This window comes from Mustela nigripes, chromosome 13, assembly GCF_022355385.1.
Source record: "Mustela nigripes isolate SB6536 chromosome 13, MUSNIG.SB6536, whole genome shotgun sequence".
Taxonomy (NCBI): domain Eukaryota; kingdom Metazoa; phylum Chordata; class Mammalia; order Carnivora; family Mustelidae; genus Mustela; species Mustela nigripes.
In genome coordinates, this window is record NC_081569.1 from 46,933,001 (window position 1) to 46,953,715 (window position 20,715).

At 37.7% G+C, this 20,715-nt stretch overlaps 1 protein-coding gene across 3 annotated transcripts in view; it reads left to right on the forward strand.

Annotated features, from left to right (window-relative positions):
• The window catches only part of MAP2K5 (mitogen-activated protein kinase kinase 5), a 266,485-nt gene that overhangs the window by 68,170 nt on the left and 177,600 nt on the right, over window positions 1-20,715 (forward strand). For all 3 annotated transcript variants that reach the window (XM_059372347.1, XM_059372348.1, XM_059372346.1), the window contains exon 9: window positions 17,183-17,222. In XM_059372347.1, the coding sequence (XP_059228330.1) occupies window positions 17,183-17,222 (40 nt within the window). The remainder of the gene's footprint in view (window positions 1-17,182; window positions 17,223-20,715) is intronic.

Here is a 20,715-nt window from a genome sequence, read left to right on the forward strand (position 1 = left end):
TATATAACTGGAGACAACAGCTATCACTGCCCTCATTTGACCCTGCGAAGAGACAGAACCACCAAACTTAATGGATTTCCTTGAGGATTCAAACCAAGACAGGGATAGAACCACCACTGAAACTCATCCTTTCTTATTCATTAGTCCCTTCCTGGTGCCCTCCTCGTGAATAATTCCATTTGGTTCCGTGAGGAGCTAAGTATGTGCAAGCCTAAGGATTTCTGCCAGCATGTTCAAGCAAATACACTACAAGTGTACCTTTCACTTTTTGCATCAGGCACATGTACCTTAAAGAAGACCCATGTGAATGAGCTGCTGTCTTCTTTCCTCTCTCCTTCCCTAGAAATTGTAATCTGAATTAACCCAATGTCAAAAATGTTAATGCTTTTCAAACTCGAGTCATTGCAGCATGTGATTCTCCAGAAATTACATCTTTGGGTTTTTTTCCTTGTCTGTGATTTTTATGAGTGCATATTTAAATCATTTTTGGCACAGTGTTTCTGGCTGCTGGTCTTTCCAAGGAAGTTCATTTTTCTCCTTCCACACGGATTCCTCTCCCTTTCTACTCCCCTTAATCTTCAAGTCTGTGTGACATCTTTTTTTTTTTTTTTAAGATTTTATTTATTTATTTGACAGACAGCGATCACAAGTAGGCAGAGAGGCAGGCAGAGAGAGAGAGGAGGAAGCAGGCTCCCTGCTGAGCAGAGAGCCCGATGTGGGGCTTGATCCCAGGACTCTGGGATCACGACCTGAGCCGAAGGCAGAGGTTTTAACCCACTGAGCCACCCAGGCGCCCTCTGTGTGACATCTTTAAGCCTTAGTCTCCTGGATGGATTTGAGAATAGCACTTTCTCTTGACTTATCTCTACTTCATAAAATACAGTGTTATGCATATATATACACGTATGTTTATATATTTTTGGAAGTCAATAACAATACCTCAGAAAGAATGTGGTCGAATTGAATTTAGAATCCAAATGCTTTTCCTTCTTTTGTCCAAAAATGTAGCTCCTCAATACACAAACACAATTCCATGTGCAGGAAGTTATTCAAATTCCTTCTCCACTCAAACACCCGATGCGTTTAAAGATTCCGGTCTCCGGATGGTGGAAGGTATGGTGGTGGTTTGAGTGTTGTTCAATTTTTATGTGAAAGGAAAAGTCCCTTCAGGTTTGTTTGGACTCTAGTCATGATACGCCCGTTTCATGAAGTCGGTTATGCACAAAAGTGCACAAAATGAAGATAAAGTGCCTCTCTCCAGCCTGACAAAAGCCATTCCTTTGCAGAATGGTAGCTGCAGTGAAAGTAAATAAATGAATGGACAGCAATCACAGCCTAGTTGATGAAACTGTTCAATTAAAGCACAGGCATTTACATGGTGTAATTTCCCTAAATTGCCAATGAGCCCCTTTAGACACAACCAGTGTTCAAATTGATTTCAGCATTGATTTTGGCTGAAGCTGATAAATTTCTGCTTGTTAGTTAAAGTAATTTTGCAGAAGACTTTGTACTGCAGTATTGAAGTGTTCATTTAGCTGATGGTTAAAAGAGGAGTTATTTACAGAGGCCTCTACTGTTGTTCTGAGATGGGACAATTCCCCAATCATCTTTTACTTTTAATTTTTTAGGCTTCAGTATACCAATCAATAGGTGATTGAAACTGATTAAAACTTATCCAACCAGCTGCCTATGGCAGTTTAATTAGAAGCTGGATGATTCTTAAATTAAACTTGTCTTGTTTTCATTGCACAGCCATCTTCCAGAAGAGTAAGGGACTAACAGTGCTGAAAACCTAAAAGTCTCACTTTGTCGAGGTATCTCACAAGTGTGAAATCACTCAGTAGCTGTTCTTAAAGCAGCTCAAAAATGTAATCAGAGGCTTTGGCCTTTAAACAGATTACAAGTAGTAATATATTTACTTGTTAGTCAAGGAATTTTGTTTTTGCTTTTTTTTTTTTCTGACAAAGGGATAACCTGGAACAAAATGAGCTACGTGGAAGGGCAGCTGTTGGTGGTGTAGCTCTTGTTTCATAAGCCAGATGAATGCTCAAGCTGGTTGTTTTTTTTTTTTTTTAAATCCTGCTGTACAGGATAAAACTAGCTATCGTGATACCCTGTGCATCTCTCCACTGAAAACCATCAGCTCTGAATTTATATTTTTATTTTGTTCTGAGGTCTTGATTAAAAATCAATCTCTAGTGAATAAAAAACAAGCATTGTTATATAAAGACATGTTGACTTTCCGACAAGGTTGTGCCCAGGGTTATAGAAGAGAGATTTTTTTGCTTTGGGAAGAGTCCTCATACTCATTTTCTCTAGTGTGGGACAATTTCTTGAGTTTTTAATGGAAATGGGTTAATATTTCTGTCATTGGGGACATATTACATCTGGTACTACAGGGAAGAAGGGAATAAATGGCTCACTTTTCAGAGGTGCATTTACTCTTTGACCCACTAGGGTACTATTTGGTGTTCTAGAAGAGGTAATTTAGTAAATAGTACCCCAGTGGCCTGAAAAAGTTAATGCAGCTCTGAAGAGCGAGTCGTTCAATCGATTTTCCCTATTGCTTTTTAAAAATCAACACAGACCATATCCAGAGAACCTCGAAGACAACTTGAGTTAGAGGATCTAGAAGCAACGCTTTTGTGTTCGTTCAGGCTTATTGGGGCACACACTGGACCTGACTTCCAAGGACTTGAGTCCTCCAGTGCTTATCAGAATCTTGAAGTAGTTCTTAAGCCCTTCGAGCTTTGGTTTCCTTACCTAAAAGTAAGGATAATAAGAATGAGAAATTTTTGTGCAAATCTAATAGCTTCTCTATAAAAAATACAAACTGTAAAGCACAATAGAATCACTGGTTTACAGGGGTTTTCTGAAATAGCCATTTTATATCTGATTTCAGAAAGTGATTTACTGTTAGCTTTCCACAAAGAAACCATGAACAGATACTCCATTATAATCAAGTCATTTCAGGAGAGAAGAATTCCAAGTAGTTAATCCTCAAGGTGTTCCTACTTTCTCCCACATGTATTGCCTCAGTCCTATATTTCTTTCACTGTCATCATTTAGCTTTATATTTCTTGCCTCTCTGTTTTGCCCATCACATTCTTTCTGAACCTTCGATCAAGAGATCACTGTGACTGTAGCTTCCTCGATCTCTAAGGTATTTAGACCATATATGAAAAGACATTACTCTAGTTGATGTGGAGAGTGTTAAAGGCTTGAACCAGGCCGCATCAACTTATGGAAGAAATATGAAGGCTATGGTGACAGCATTAACTGAGGCAGGTGTGGGGGCAGAAAGGGTATATAGCCAGAGTCATTAGAAAAAATAAGAAAGACCAAATGTAGGGTCCCAGTAGCAAGTTCCTCATATCCTAGGTTAGCAACCAGTATGACCTGTGGATGATCGACCTCTGGATGATCGGGATCTTAAAGAGTTGTTAATATCTGTAACCTAATACATGTTTGATTTGATACTTAAACAGTCTGGGAGTCGGGGAGCTCTGTTGCTTAATCACAAATTATTTTACAATCGGTAGTCCAGCATTTGTAATGGGTTTTAGGCAGAAGGAAGGTTGGCATAGACTGCTATTGAACTTGTACCGTTTATATAAAAGCTTCTTTTTATAACTGCTGTTTACTTTGGATTTCCTAGCTAGAGCCTGGCTAATGTGTTTATCTGTTATAGAAGGCAACAACTGTCAGTGTTGATTTCCTTGAAATGATTTGACCTTTTTTTCCTGTGGATGGCTATTTTAGTATGTGACATACTGGTAAAATCTACCCCCAAAGAAGTCTACCATAAGAACAGATCTCTAAAAAGATCAAGCAATAAAACAAAATTTTTATTAACTGAGCCACAGCTAACTTACATGTGTTTACTAAAAATGTGTCACTGAATTGAAAGATGATATCCAGGGATATTAAAAATTAATCTCACAAGGTAACAAAAAATTTTTGTTTCGTATTTATATATATGCTCACATGCATTTATGCACTTGATTTTTATAAAGGCAAAGAAGTGTTTTTCACTTGTTTGGTGCAGGCTACAGAATCATTCAACCTTTTAGTCTTTCAGCATAATATAGTGGAGTCAATGTTCACATCCCATATTTTATTCATTCATTTATTTATTTTTTATTTATTTATTTTTTTTTTAGAGGGAGAGAGAGAGAGAGTGAGGGAGAGGAACAGAGGGAGAGAGAGAATCTTAAGCAATTTCCACATCTAGTGCAGAGCCCAACCCTGGGTTCATGACCTGAGCTGAAATCATGAGACAGACACTCAACTGACTGAGCCACCCAGGCACCCTGGCTATTAAGAATTTGAGATGGAAAACCTTCCAAGTTGGAAAAAGACTTCCATTTGTTATTCTAAATTTACCTAAAATCAGAGTTACTTTTTTTGGTCAATAAATAAAATACCACATAACAAGCAAGGGAACAGTATCTGTGAGTATGGAAACTGATAATCTCACATCGGCTAAGATATAAGAGGTATGGTATTGGTTTAACAGATACTAATTTTTTAAATAAAGAAATAGATTCAGTAATTAAATCTGAATATGGCCAACTCTCACTTTCTATGCTAATGAGAATTAAGAGTTGCATAGATAATTAAAATGGATAACTAATAAAAAAAACCCTCATTTTCGACTCTGGTTTGTCTCCTCCAAATCATACTTTTTGTCGTAATGACGGAGATCACAGAGAGGTTTCTCTTTCACCTTGTCTCCCTTATTCTGCTCTGCCTCTCATGGACATCCTGGAAATCTCTGTGGCATTCAAAGAACAGAGAAGCAAGGAATCCAATATATCCCACAAGCCGTGAAGTCTTTGCCTGAAAAGCACAGAACCCAATTTTATCATTTAGAGAAGCTATTACTAGGGCTGAAGCGAGTGAGTAACAGCAGATCCGTTTGTAACTTCCATTTATTTAAAACAGCCTTTGCTCACTTTCTTTCTTGCCTTTTACCTGTCCTCTAAGAGACCCAGGGAGCAACACAGATAAACATCATCTTTCTTGCTTACCTAAAATAAGACTTTCCCTTTTTGATTACTGGTTACTTCTTAAGCCAGATCCTAAGTATTGCTTTCACCATTTTAGTGACCGGATTGTTTTCTTAGGTTTCCTGTCCATTTAGAGAATTTTCCAAGGATTGATAGCACTCTATAAATAATTCACAGAGTAATTGTGTTCCTCTTTTCACTAACCTTTTCTGAAGTACCTTATGTGAGAAGTAGAATGCATCTCAATGGCATTTATTCCACGTGGTGTAGGAAAGAAGGGCCTCTCTCCCTCCCAGGACTGTGGCAGTGCAGTTCTTGTTTTGCCTTTGTGATTAAAAGTTATCGTGCATGCAGTTACTCTTGGGATCCTTGTTCCAAGAGGAAAAAAAGAAGGTGTTTCCCTCCTCATTCTGATGACCATTTTGCTAGCAAATTGGCATTTGTAACATATATTACTGGTTTTACTGAACTTTGAAGTATTTACCATCAGATCTTAGGTCACCCCCTCCATTCTTTTTTTTTTTATTCAATCATTTGACAGAGAGAGAGAGAAGGGAGAGAGAGAGAGCACAAGCAGGGAGAGCAGCAGGCAGAGGGATAGGCAGGCTCCCCACTGAGCAAGGAGCCTGATGTGGGACTCTATCCCAGAACCCTGGGATCGTGACCTGAGCCAAAGGCAGACGCTTAACCGACTGAGCTGCCCAGGCGCCCAGCCCCTCCATTCTTAACCTATATCCTACCTCACAGTTGGTAGAGAAGCACAGATGCTTCCTATTAACAATTTTTTTTCTGCTCATGATTTAGAATAATTTGATTAGAGAGTATATAGAAATTAATATGCAGAATAGTACCATAGAAATTAGATGCCTACTTTAATTGTATGAGATTATACAAGCTTTATCAGAAAATATATGATCAGCTCTAGGTTATTTATTTTGTGAACAGGAGTCAGCTGGGACGATTCATATTTTTATGATTCTCCTAGAACTTGAAATTCTAAGCATAAATAATTTCAGCAAACATTGTAAAATACAGATGCAGTTGATCTTTTTTATGCATGACATAAATTTGTGTGGGGGTCCAGATGTTGGAGTGTGAACACAGGTTGTTTCTCCCTTATGTCCTATGTGAATATAGGACTTTTTAGCATTTTGTTTTGAGATTTTTCTTTATACCCTTTTAAAAGATTCTTCAAGAAATTCACTTTATTCCCTGGACTGATGTATCTTTTAATACATTCTCATTAGGGTTTAGATTGAAGATGAGTCCAACCTTCTAGCCATATATATATTATACTAGACCCATCTTTAAAATTTCAGAGAGCACATAGTATAGCATTTATTGCATTTGTCACCAAGTATAGCTTTGAAATCAGTCCTGTGGTTTTTGAATACCTCCTCTGGGCAAGGTACTGTACTTGGCAGTGGGGGGTAACACCAACATTCAGGGCCCCAGGGAAACCATCCTCTAGGTTCTGTTCCTGGTTTACTGTTTGTACTGTTTCATCTCCTTTACTGGTTTTATCTCATCTTTCTCTCTTCTTTTTTTTTTTTAAATATTTATTTATTTATTTATTTGACAGGCAGAGATCACAAGTAGGCAGAGAAAGAGAGGAGGAAGCAGGCTCCCTGCTGAGCAGAGAGCCCAATGTGGGGCTTGATCCCAGGACCCTGGGATCATGACCTGAGCCTAAGGCAGAGGCTTTAACCCACTGAGCCACCCAGGCACCCTCATCTTTCACTCTTCTGAATCTGGAGCGCCTCACGTTCAGTACTCGGACCTCATTTCTACTTAATTTAATTCCGGCGAGAGTTTTTGTAGTTCTGTGGCTTTACATATTATCTACAAGTTGATGAAACCCAAAAGTGTATCTCCTACTCAGTCCACTCTCCTGAACTTTGAACTCCTATCTAAATACCAGGGAATGTCTTTTAGGGCTCTCAGAATTACCCACAATTGAACTCTTGTTATCCTCTGAAAGCTGCTCCTTCTACAGTTTTTCCAAACTTGATAAATGGAAACTCTATTCCATAAGTTGCTTATGACAGAAACTTTGCAGTCATTCTTGATTCTTCTTTTCCTTCCAGACCATCCACCAAATTTACACACAAATCCTGTTGATACTCATGGAGCTAAAAAGTACAGGATTATATGGTATAAGGCTGAGTAGGTAAAGTTCCTCTATTTCTGTGAGTAAATACTTTGATTCAATCAGCTTGAAATTTTAAGTTTATTTTGCTCATCCCCATATTTTATAAATTCTCTCTGGCTAGAGTCTTTTGTATCATTTCCCCCTTTCCACATCCACCATTACTACCTGGGTTCATTTAATCACTTCTTACATAGACCTGTAACAGCTTTCTAAGTGCTCCTTCCTCTCTGGTTTCTCCTCCTTTTTTGTGGTAACCTGTAGCCAGAGTAAGGATTTTAATATTAAGGTCTAATCCTATCATTCTTCTATCCAAAACCCTTCAGTGGCTTTGTATCAGCCAGTAAATTGGGTTCAGCAAAATTTCAACAACAGTAATAAAAGCTGAAAGACTCAATTTTCCTGAGAGAAAATAATTGTCTTAGTTAAACTATCACTCAAGAGTGAGGGCAAAATAAATATATCTTCAGAAATGAATATTAAAGAGTGTGTGTGTGTGTGTGTGTGTGTAGGCAGAGAGAGAGAGAAAGATAAAAAGAGGGGGAAGACGGTTAGTTTATTACTGAAAGAAGTACTTCAGGTAGAAAGAAATGGAATCCAACTGAATCCAGAAAGGAATAAAATGAAAGAAAGCATGATGACTGTTTAGAGAAACCTGATTATATAAAACAATAGTCATGATTAATTCAGGGACATCAAAATGAAGTCAAAAGACTGGACAAAATAATATGAGATGAGAAAGGCTGATTGGAATTTAAAAATTCTAAGTTTTTAAGAAATGTCTTTTTTTTTTTTTTAAAGATATCTTTTGCTCATCTGAGAGAGGAAGCAAGCAAGAGCAAGAGCAGAAGGGAGGGTCAGAGGGAGAGGGAGAAGCAGACGCCCCGCTGAGCAGGGAGCCTGACACGGGGCTCAATCCCAGGGTCCTGGGATCAAGACTTGAGCCAAAGGCGGATTCTTAACTGACTAACCAGGCACCCCATTCTAAGATTTTTATATCCTTTGAGAGAAGAATAAAGATAACAATTAACTTAATATTTTGTTGAATCTGGTATGATTATTAAAAATTGTATGGGTAACAAAGGCAAAGAATGAATGTATTACTTCAAAAGAAGTAGAAGGAATAAAAGTGTTCCAGGAGAGAGAGAGGTGTATAGTAGATGAATCAGTGATAGGAATAGATGCAAATATATCAGTAATTATAATTAATATAGGCAAAAATAAATATCTAATTATAATAAATATATTGCCAACTAATAGATTGGTTAGATTGAACTTTTAGACTATTTTAGCATACATTCCTGAAATATAGACAGAGAAAGATTGAAAGCAGAAGGATGGGGAGAAGATACCAAATACTTACCAAAGGAAAGCTGTGATTATATTAATATAAGAGAAAAAAAGATTTTAAGACAAAGTATTATTGGGGGGTACCTAGGTGGCTCAGTGGGTTAAGCATCCCCTGATCTCAGCTCAGGTCTTGATCTCAGGGTCTTGAGTTCGGGCCCTGCACTGGACTCCATGCTGGGTGTGGAGCCTACTTAAAAAAAAAGTATAAAAAAAAGTATTATTAGGGATAGAAGGGACTACTATATGTTAATAGAAGAAAAAGACCATAATTACATAATAGCTCTAAACTTATATGTAACTAATAACCTTAAGATACATAAAGTGAAAAATGGTGAGAATTAAAAGGAAGATTTGATAAATTCAGTTATAGTGGGAAAATGCCTCTTGGTAATAAATAGGTTAGTCAGACCCAAATTAGTAAGCATACAGAAGATTTGAAGACCACGATCAACAGGCTGGTTACATGGTCAGACGTAGAACTCTTTGTCAGTCAAATGAGAATATATGTTATTTTGAGGTACAGAAAATTTAATTTTTTAAAAACCAAAGGCCACAAAGCAAGGTACAGAAAATTTAATTTTTTAAAAACCATAGGGCACAAAGCAAGTCTCAGTAAAGTCTGAAACATACAGATGTTTTTCTTTAGTTTAGAGTGGTTAGTTTAGAAATTATTAGTGGTTAGTTTAGAAATTATTAATAAGGGCACTTGTCTGGCTCAGTCAGTAGAGCCTGTGACTCTTGATTTCAGGGTCATGAGTTTAAGCCCCATGTTGAGTGTAGAGCTTACTTTAAAAAAATAAATAAAATTTTAAAAAGTTAAAAAAAGACATCATTAATAAGTTAACCCTCATACATTTGGAAATTAAAATGCACCCATCTGAACAACTTATGGGTCGTATAATACATTATCATGGAATAAAAACATTTAGAGCTGAAAAAAACCATACATGAATACTCATGTGATTCAAAGTCATTACCTAAAGCATAGTTTTTTGTATAACATTAGAGAAGAGTAACTGGATATTAATAGGTTTAGCATCTAACTTAAGAAAATTTTTTTTGATGGAAGGAAGGAAAGGAGTACAAAAGAAAAAATAAATCAAAATTCAAGAAACAACTCAAGGAAATCAACAGTTGGTTGCTTGGAAAAATTGACTAAGTATAACAGAAAGAAGACACAAATAACAAACTTTGGGTGAAAAAAGGAGACGTAATTCTAGATAGCAGAGATTTTTAAAATAAGAGGCTACAGTGAATAACTTTATGACAAAATTGAAAACAAAGTGGACAATTTCCTAGAAAAACCTAAAACTGCCTAAAGAAAAATAAAAAACAAAAATAGACCTATACCAAGTAGAAATAGCTCCATTCAGTCAACAAATATTTATAAAATGTGCCCAGCACAGTTTTAGGCACTGGAGATACAGTAGTGAATAAAAAAAACAAAAGTGCCTGTTTTCATGGAGCTTGCTTTCTAGTGGTAGGAGACAGATAATAAATTAATAAACTGTGTTAAGTATTGATAAATTCTATGAAGAGTAAAGAAAGAGAGAATGAGCTCTTTTATGTAGGATATTCAAAGAAGTAACTGTGGACCTGCAGGAAGTAAGAGAGCAAACCAAGTGGATATTGAAGGAAGAGTTTTCCAGGCCTGAGGAGTAGATGCAAAGGGCCTGAGGCAGGTGGATATTTGGAGGAGCAGAGTGAGTACTGTGGATAAGGGTGATTGGCAGAACCAGAAATCAGTGAGTAACCATGGGCCAGATCTTGGTATCCTTCTAAAGACTCTTGATGCAGCAGTTGGAAATCTACCCTTGAAATAGGGATAATGATAATAACTTATACTTATATGTCAAATGATATCTCAAAGTTGGGGAAAAACGATTTTTACTCATAAGATTATGGAATCATTTAATTAAATGCATGTAGAATTTCTTTGTAAAGCTTCATCCAAGTGATGTTCTTTTCACCCAGAGGTAGTACTCATTTTGTGAGTATTTATTAAGTATGGAGCACCTACCATGCCAGGACTTGTGCAAAGTGTAAAGAATACAAAGATGATTAAGACATGGTATTGTTTCCTACCCATATGGAAGATAAATGTAAGTAACTTTTCTGTAGTGTGCTAAGTGTTATAACAGAGATACTAAAGTCTAAAGACTAGGAGAGGCCTCAGATTTTTATTTTATAATATGAGGGTGTATACTGAAAAAAGGTATATAGATTTTTTTTAAAAGATATTATTTACTTATTTGACAGACAGAGATCACAAGCAGGCAGAGAGGCAGGCAGAGAGAGAGGAGAAAGCAGGCTCCCCTTGGAGCAGAGAGCCCAATGTGGGGCTCGATCCCAGGACCCTGATAACATGACCAGAGCCAAAGGCAGAGGCTTAACCCACTGAGCCACCCAGGTATATATATATTTTTTAAAGGTAGTTTATATTAATAATAATTAACAACAGCTTTCCTGGGGCGCCTGGGTGGCTCAGTGGGTTAAGCCGCTGCCTTCGGCTCAGGTCATGATCTCAGAGTCCTGGGATCGAGTCCCGCATCGGGCTCTCTGCTCAGCGGAGAGCCTGCTTCCCTCTCTCTCTCTGCCTGCCTCTCCATCTACTTGTGATTTCTCTCTGTCAAATAAATAAATAAAATCTTTAAAAAAAAAACAAAAAACAGCTTTCCTGTTAAGCTAAGGAGAATGAAAATTAGGCTTCTCATTTAGCAACAGTGATGGTCAGGTGGTTTCTGCTGAGACAAAACACCAGATGTGGCACTTAACGATACCTGTCTGCAGTATAAATAAGTTTTGGCAAGAGCTAACGGTGGTGAGACCCTGAATCTTGGTATAGCTGTAGCCTTTCAGATGACTGATTCTTTGTCTTCAACAAGTTGGTTTATCATGAAATAATAGAACTTGAATTTCTTAACTGAAAATTACACAGCGCAGGCTTCTGCCAGTCTTCATTATGAAAGCTTTATTAGCCTTCATTTGTAGAGCACACAGTCTGACTCTTAAAAGCATAGAGAGAACTCTTTCAATCAGTTTTAGCAGGTTTTACTTGTAAACCACCTAGCTACCCTGAAAACTTCCTTGGATCCTGACATTACTGCATGTTTACAGTGCTCCAGGCCCTGTGCTCAGTGCTCTACCTACATCATCTCATTGAGTCCTCACAACTCTATCAAGTAAGGTCTGATTACCCCCTTTCCAGACTTGAGACATCATGAGGTTTTCTAATAGTTCAGGTTCACGTTAGGAAGTGGTAGAGCTGGAACATGCAAAAGAGTGAAACTGGACCATTTTCTTTCATCATATACAAAAATAAACTCAAAATGGATTAAAGACCTAAAATCCTTAAAGAGAGCACAGGCAGTAATTTCTCTGACATAGTGACATTTTTCCAGCTATGTCTCCTGTGGCAACGGAAACAAAAACAAAAATAAACTTTATTGGAACTACATCAAAATTAAAAGCTTCTACACAGCAAAGGAAACAATCAACAAAACTAAAAGGCAATATACAAAATGGGAGAAGATTTTTACAAATGACAGATTCAGTAAAGGGTTAGTATCCAAAATATATAAAGAACTTATACAAATACAACTGAACACCCAAAAACCAAATAATCAATTTTAAAATGGACAGAAGATACAAACATTTTTCCAGGGACAACATCCAGGTGGCCAAGAGACACATGAAAAGATGCTCAACATCACTCACTGTCAGGAAAATGCAAATCACAATGAGGGGGTGCCTGGGTGGCTCAGTGGGTTAAAGCCTCTGCCTTCAGCTCAAGTCATGATCCCAGGGTCCTGGGATCGAGCCCCAAGTCGGGCTCTCTGCTCAGCAGGGACTCTGCTCAGTCTGCTTCCCCCCACGTCTGCCTGCCTCTCTGCCTGCTTGTGATCTCTGTCTGTCAAATAAACAAATAAAATCTTAAAAAACAAGACCACCACAATGAGGTATTTCCCCATACCTGTCGGAGTGGCTAAAATCAATACAAGAAAAACAAGTTTGGGCAAGAATATAGACAAAAAGGAGCTCTCTTGCACTGTTGATGGGAATGCAAGCAGCTGCAGCCACAATGGGAGACAGTAGGGATGTTCCTCGAAAAGTTAAAAACAGAACTACCCTATAATCTAGGAATCACACTACTGGGTATCTACCCAAGGAATACAAAAATAGTAATCCAAAAGGATACCCACACCTGAAGTTTATAACCTCATTATTCCCAATAGCCAAGATATGGAACAGGCCAGGTGTCCATCGATTGATGATTGGTATATATACACAATGGAATATTACTCAGCCGTAAAGAAGAATGAAATCTTGTCATTTGCAACAACACAGATGGAGCTAGAGAGTATAATGCTAAGAAAAGAGAAAGACAAATACCTTATGATTTCACTCATGTGTCGAATTTAAGAAACAAAAGAAATGAGCAAAGCAGGGGGTCAGGGTAAGAGAAACAAACCAAGAAACAGACTCTTAACTGTAGAGAACAAACTAGTTCTTACCAGAGCAGAGATAAGGGGGTGGGTTAAATAGATGATGGCGATTAAGTAGTGCACTCATCATGAGCACAAGGTTTGGAAATGTTGAATCACTGTATTGTATGCCTGAAACTAATACTATGTTAACTAACTGGAATTGAAATAAAAACTTAAAAAAAAGAAGTGGTGGCAGAATGGCGATCAGAACCTGAGCAATGACTTAGAACCTACACCCTGTGCTCTTCTGCCTCCCATGATAGATTAGCAATACTTGCAGAATGTTTCTTTGCCTGGAAAGACACAGATGTGATGGCCCTAAGCCTGATGGAAACAGTATCTTTGTAAGTTTTTTGTTTTTTTTTTTTTTAAGATTTTATTTATTTATTTGATAGAGATCACAAGTAGGCAGAGAGGTGGGCAGGGGTGGGGCGGGAAGCAGGCTGCCAAGCAGAGAGCCCGATGTGGGGCTTGATCCCAGGACCCTGGGATCATGACCTGAGCCAAAGGCAGAGGCTTTAACCCATTGAGCCATCCAGGTGCCCCTTTCGTTGTAAGTTTTGAATTAAGTATTTCCCTGACCTGCAGTTAAGAAAACTTAAACATCACCATATTTTTCCTTAAGGTCCTAAAATATATGTACTGTGCCACAGTTCCAGTCCTGGCCTTGTCATTGACTAAGTTTGGACAAATTCTTTAAGCCTGGCTTTTGGGTGTTTACAATGTAAAAAGTAGGTATTAGATTAGATAATTCTCTATGTGACTTATGAGCACAATAAATTATCTGATTCTGTACAAAAAAATTAAAGGTCGATACCAACTTTTTGTCACTCATCTAAAACCTTTTGTTCCAAATGAAAAAATAATTTAAGAAAATATGGACAGTAAGTGTTCCCCTCTTTTACTCATTTTCTTGGTATTTTAAGTACTCAAAAAATTTATACCAGGCTATTGGTTCATGACATCCGAAGTGTATATGTTGTGTGCTCAATTTTAAGGGCTGGGGATATTCCCAGAAGGTCTGTGCCGGTCACAAAGCAGAACACTCAAGGACTCAGCACTAAAAATATCACATAAAAATGCTTCTTTCATGCACTCATTGGAACAGGTAATTACTGTGGCAACAATAAACTAATTTGAAGTGTTAGCTGTTAATTAAGACAATGCAGAGGTGTATGGTTGTCCTTTGGTGTAACCAGAGCCTCCATTCAAACTTCATTAATCACTTTATAGTTAATGTGTTGGGGAAGGTCAAGACAATTGAGATGGAGTACCCATTGAAAGTAAACAAATTCTTTTCTCCAGGTAGAATGCCATTTGCAAAGTTAAAGGACACATTGGACTCATGCCAGGCCTTGCCTTTGTCATCCACTTCTCCTGGATGATTAAATGTTACACGGGTACTGTCATTGCAGTGTAAACCAAACCTCAGAGCGTCTTTATTGCTCGAAATCGAACCCAAACTTCCACGGATGAATTAGCGTGCGTCATAATTAAATCATCAAGCCTCTCCCTTTTAATTCACTTGGAAATAGGAGACCTTTCTTTTGGAAAAGACATCAGCTTTCTTGACAAGCTTATTAAGTTGCCAAACTATCCAATATGGTATACACATTAGACTATCTTTTAGTCATCTCCTTATCACTGCTGTTGATCTCAAATGTCCAGGTGTTGCTTGTTGTCCAAAGTAACACCACTATTCTTTTTGCAAATTTTGAATCCCTGTGTATGCATTCAACATACACAACAATATGTTTTATTTTCGTATTTCAGTCCTGGGTTAGGAATTCTAATATACAGCATTTTTAAAAGTTGAAATTGGAAGAATTTATGGTGTACAGGGGGAAAATAATATATCATTAAATCTTACATATTATATTAACTATATTTGCATAGAATAAGGTTATTAACTTCCTTCAGATCACATTTCAGTTTAGCTTAGTCCAACAACTTCTCTGTCAGGCAGTGAGAAAAATAGTGTTAGTCATTATATACCAGTATATTATATGAGTTCAGATACATCATGAATCAAATCATGACCTGAAATGTAGTTTCACATTATAAAAATCTGGTATTAACATACATATATACAACATACAATTAAATGGTAACTTATTCTGGGGCACCTGGGTGGCTCAGTGGGTTAAAGCCTCTGCCTTCAGCTTGGGTCATGATCTCAGGGTCCTGGGATCGAGCCCCGCATCGGGCTCTCTGCTCAGCGGGGAGCCTGCTTCCTCTCTCTCTGCCTGCCTCTCTGACTACTTGTGATCTCTCTGTCTCTGTCAAGTAAATAAATAAAATCTTAAAAAAAAAATGGTAACTTGTTCTGAAACTAGTATAATATGAGGATTCCATTTATAAAATGTATACCACTTTATGTAAAGTATAAAAAATTTTAAAATAATTTAAGTTTTATAATTCTATTAGTATTTAATATACTAGGGAGGTTGATACTTAGAGAAAATCTTTAGACATCTTACAGATTAAAAAAACTTCAGTAAAGTGAACAGTCACCACTTAGTTTTTATAATCTTGCCTTTCTTTAAATGTGATATTCTTGAATTAATTTATAATTAATTGTTAAAAGCTAAGTTTACCTTATGTAGTTGGCTTGACCTTTGTATACTCAAATATGAAAAGCAGAACACATTTCTTTTAACACTAATATATGTAGTATTTACATACATATATACATATATATATTTCTAGTCTTACCTAAATTTATAACATTTTGTATGTGAAAAGTTACAAATATTTGCAGGCCTTTAATAACTAAACCATTTCTGTAAGTTGGTCACTTAAAAAACACTTGTCAGTGATTATAAAAACTTTGTAAATTTGCTAAAAAATCATTGAATTACATATTTCATTGAATCTTACATATGTAATTGCACCTTAGTAAAGCTGTTAAAAAATTTGTCAAAGCAACCAGAGATTTCTTCCAAAACAAAAGGGAGCGATGTTTTCTTTTTGATAATAGGAGAATATATGTTTTATTTTTATTTTAAGAAATGGGCAGTTTCTCCTACCAAATCATTGCCAAATCATCATTGGGAGCCTGATAAATGTATTTTGCAACTCAACAGGTTAAAGGGAATTCCCAAGAAGCTAACTTCCATTCCCACCCCCACATCTTCCCCATGCAATCACATCTTAACACAACTGGGTGAGAGGAAGAACACTGCTTTTGGCTGATGTGCAAGTCTGTACTTTTATAGACTTCCAATAATAGTGCTTGTTGATTTTGTGTGGTTTGTCTTGACATTTTTATATAAGACAGATTGTCCCTGAATAATGGTCAGAATGTACGGTCCATGTAAAAGTGGTGTGGAAGACGACGTGTCATTTAAACACAAAGGGTCTTAATGAGAAGTAATGGTATCTTATTTCTGCAAACCTTACTCCCTTAACTCTTTTTCATAAATGAATGTATTTTTGTTCCTTGATTTAAACTGTAGTTATTTCCCTTTATCCGATCATTTGAGCTTGTCTCTTTTCTAAAGCTTTTTTAATTTTGAGAGATGCCAGCTTTAGGAAAAGGTGAACCACATACTTGAGCCTGATTAAGTCTGTGATCTCTTATATGAACTTATATCTTAAGCCATAGCTAATTCCGTGTGTTCTGAGATTATTTTGATGAAATGTAGGTATATAATGTATCTGTTCCTGTAATTGAAGGAAACAAAAGGAAAACCTCCCACTTTATATGGCTCTATACAGTGCTTAGCAGAAGACTTCAGAAGATCCCCCCTGCCTCTCCCCCCCCCCCCCCCCCCGCCCCCCCCCCACACCACCCACAGTGCCAGTCAGTTGTAAGGGTCTGGAGTCAGAAGAGGTCTGACTCTTCAGACCTCTGAGGGTTTGAGGTCTAGTTCTGCCACTTACTGACTTCATGCTGTTGGGAAAACTGCTTAGCTTTTCTGGACCCCAGGGCTCTCCATTTATAAAGGGAGGATAATAATACCAGCATTACCTCAGAGGGTTATTTTAAGGTAATGTATGATGAGTCACTGTGTAAACCATGGAGCTCAATAGAAATATGAACTGCTAATGTTATTAGTGTTCTTTGAAAGTATCATATATCTCATCACTACAGATATGTTCAGATTCACATTGATGTCCTTAACCATTCTGCAGGTTGTTTAGTATCCCAAGTGATTTTGTTATTTTTTTCCTTCCCATAGAGCATATCATGTCCCGAGTGGGAAAATATTAGCTGTAAAGGTAAGTGCTGAATAAATTTTATGAAATTCATGAAGTTCTTTATTTTAAAAGATTTTATTTTATTTTTATTTTATTTATCTAAGAGAGAGAATAAGAAAGAGCGGGGGGAGGGGGAAGGGGAAGAGGAAGAAACAGACTCCCTGCTGAACAGGGAGCCTGACACAGGACTTGATCCCAAGACCCTGAGATCATGACCTGAACCAAAGGTAGATGCTTAACGACTGAGCCACCCAGGCACCCCGAAATTCATGAAGTTCTTGATGCTCACTACTTTCTTTTCCCCTGTTACCTTGAGTCACAGGTATCATGAAAGAGGAGATGGAGTGGTTTAACTGTTGGATGGTAGGTTATGGAAGCTATGGTCCTGTTGTGATACTCAGCTCCCTCCTCTCTCAGAGGGTACCTTCACCCCTAAAGCACTGCTTTCCCATCTGTTGAGTTATTTGTTCCTTTAGATAACATAACTCTTAGATTGTTGCTGTTAAAATATTTAAAGACAGTCAGCTTTAGTTTATTCACACCAAGAGAGGGGAACATTCCTATAAATCATCTGCAAAACTATTTGGCCTTGTAAGTGCATTATAATTTCTCATAATTTCATACGTTTTGAATTATGTCTAAGCTAGGCTAATATTAAAATTCTTGTGCATGATTATTTAGTTGGGTATGGCAAGGTGCTAACAGCTGTTTCTGGAAAGGATTAAAAGCAATTTTAAAGGAAGACACATTTTAAAAAAGAGCTACTAAAGTAGAGACTTTGAATAAATGAAAACAGTAGGTGTTTACAAATACGCTGTCTACTAGACCTGACCTTAAACTGAGCTTTAGAGAGAGGACTATATCTCACTTTATATCCCTAGGTTCTATAAAATTTATAAAACATACTAAATGCTTAAACTGAGTTGAGGGAATGATTTAAGAGTAGTTATGAATATTGAGTTTAAACTTTATCTGAGTTGATTGAATGAATGATTAAAGAGTAGATACAATTAGACATGCCTAGGTGGCTCAGTCCGTTAAGCATCTGACTCTTCGTTTTGGCTTGTGTCATGATCTCAAGGTCTTGAGATCAAGCCCGGCATCATTTTCCCCAGTCCACATGGAGTCTGCTTGAGATTCTCTCTCCCTGTGCTTCTCCTACTTGTGCTCTTTCTCTTTTTCTCTCTAAAGTGAATGAATAAATCTTTTTTTTTTTTTAAGATTTTATTTATTTATTTATTTGTTTGTTTGACAGACAGAGTTCACAAGTAGGCAGAGAGGCAGGCAGAGAGAGAGATTGGAGGAAGCATGCTCCCCGCCGAGCAGAGAGCCCGATCCAGGGCTCGATCCCAGAACCCCGGGATCATGACCCAAGCTGAAGGCAAGAGATTTTAACCCACTGAGCCACTCAGGTGCCCCTGAATGAATAAATCTTAAAAAATAAAAATAAACTTCTTACTTAGCCCTGAGCTTCTTGGCAGCCAAGGCAAAAACCATGTAACTTACTTAACAGTCCTACTGTGGAGAGTAGAGAGAAAGAAATGTGCTATTTCTTCAAAACCGGCGTTTTTTTTTTTTTTTTTTTAATTAAATCTTAGCAGAAATTTATTTCAAATAAAAAGACACAACAGGCTGTAAGTAAAAGGCTATATCAGCCTCTTTTTCTCTCTTAGTCTTTTTTTCTCTCTTTAATAGTTCATTTTTGGATAGTTTCTGTTGTCATATACTCAGGTTTTCGTCCACATTGTCTAATCTGCTGTTAACCTTGTTTGTTGTATTTTTCATTTCAGACGCTGTACTTTTTATCCCTAGAAGTTTGTGTGTCCTTTTTATATCTTCCACATCTTTACTTAACATGCTTAATTTTCCTTCTGTCTTCTTGAATATATGTAATGTAGTTACAGAGTATGTGGAATATGATTAACTGAATTGATGGTTTTGTCTATTAATTCCATCAGATGTAGCATTTGGGTTCAGTTTTGACTGATTGCTTCCCCCCCCCTCATTTTGGGTTGTATTTTCTTATCTTTTTAAAAAGATTTATTTTTATTTATTTTAGAGAGAGGGTAAGCAGGTAGGGGGAGGGGCAGAGGGAGAAAGAATCCTGAAGCAGACTCTACACTGAGTGCAGAGCCTGACACAGGGTTCGATCCCAGGACTCTGAGATCATGACCCGAGCTGAAATCAGGCGTCAGCCCCTTAAGCTACTGAGCCACCCAGGTGCCCAGTTTTTTCTAATTTTTAAAAAAATCTTATCATTAAGATTGGATGCTAGTCATGCATCATAGACACTAGATTTTTTTTTTTGTATTCTTATAAATATTCTTGAGCTTATTCTGAGAAGCTGTTTAGTGACTTTGAAACAGTTTAATCATTTCAAGACTTGCTTTTAAGCTTTATTAGTTGGGACCAGCCTAGTGGTTAGTTGGGAACTAATTTACCCCCACTCAATTAAGGCAGCTGTCTTCTGTATATTCTACCAGTGCTGGTGACAGTTAAGAGGTTTTCCCCCTCTCTTGTGGGAACACAGACTCCTTCTACTTAGTGTGAGATCTGGAGATTGTTTCCTCTGGTCCTTTCTGGTGGCTCTTTCCTTGCCCTCACATGGTTTCCTGACATCCAGGTACTGATTGATCATTAATCAGCTGAAGACTCCAGGGGCCCCTAGGCAGATCCCTGGAGCCCCCTCCCTTTGGCCATCTGCCAGGGAACTCTCCCTGCCTTGGCTTCCTCAGACCCCCCAATTCCATCTTGTCAGCATAGGGAGATGGCTGAGTTTTGCCTGGAATTTCCACCCTGCACAGAAGCCTGCACACTGTCCAGTTGGTAAACTAGACAATCATAGGGCCCCTCTTACTTAATTTTCCATGTCTCAAGAATCATTGTCCTTGTTTTAACTGTTTTTAATGTCTGGAAGCCTGTTAATCTTTCTGGGTTCGGTTTTGTTTTGTTTTGGATCTCTTCCTTTCTTGTCACCACTCTAGTCCAGGTGCTTGTTTTGTCTCTTGTCAGACACTGAACCGCGTTTAAAGTGCTCTCTCAAAAGTGGAAGCTACCATTTATTGATCATTTATACTCTACTAATAGGCACTCTGTGGACCCTTTCCTCATTTAATTATGAATTAATAAATAGCTTGCTGAAGGTCCCACAACCAATAGAACTAGAATTTGAAGTCGGGCAAGTCTTGCCCCAAGTTCATGCTCTCAAACTGTGTAGCATATTGCTGCTCACTATCCTCAGATCTGCCTTCCCGGAGGATAGTGCTGATCCCATCTCCTCCCCTCTCAAAAGTCTTCCAGGGCTCTACATTACTCCCAAATAAGCTAAAAATTCTATGGGCTGAAACTCAGGATCTTCCACAGTATGTCATCAGCCTGCTTTTTATAGCATTATCTCATGTGTCTGAATGCCGTGCTGCTTTTAAGTTGAACTCATTGCTTTATCTGAACCCAGGTACTTTCACACTTCAACACTTTGATTCACGTCTTTTTCTCTAATTAGAATGCCTTCACC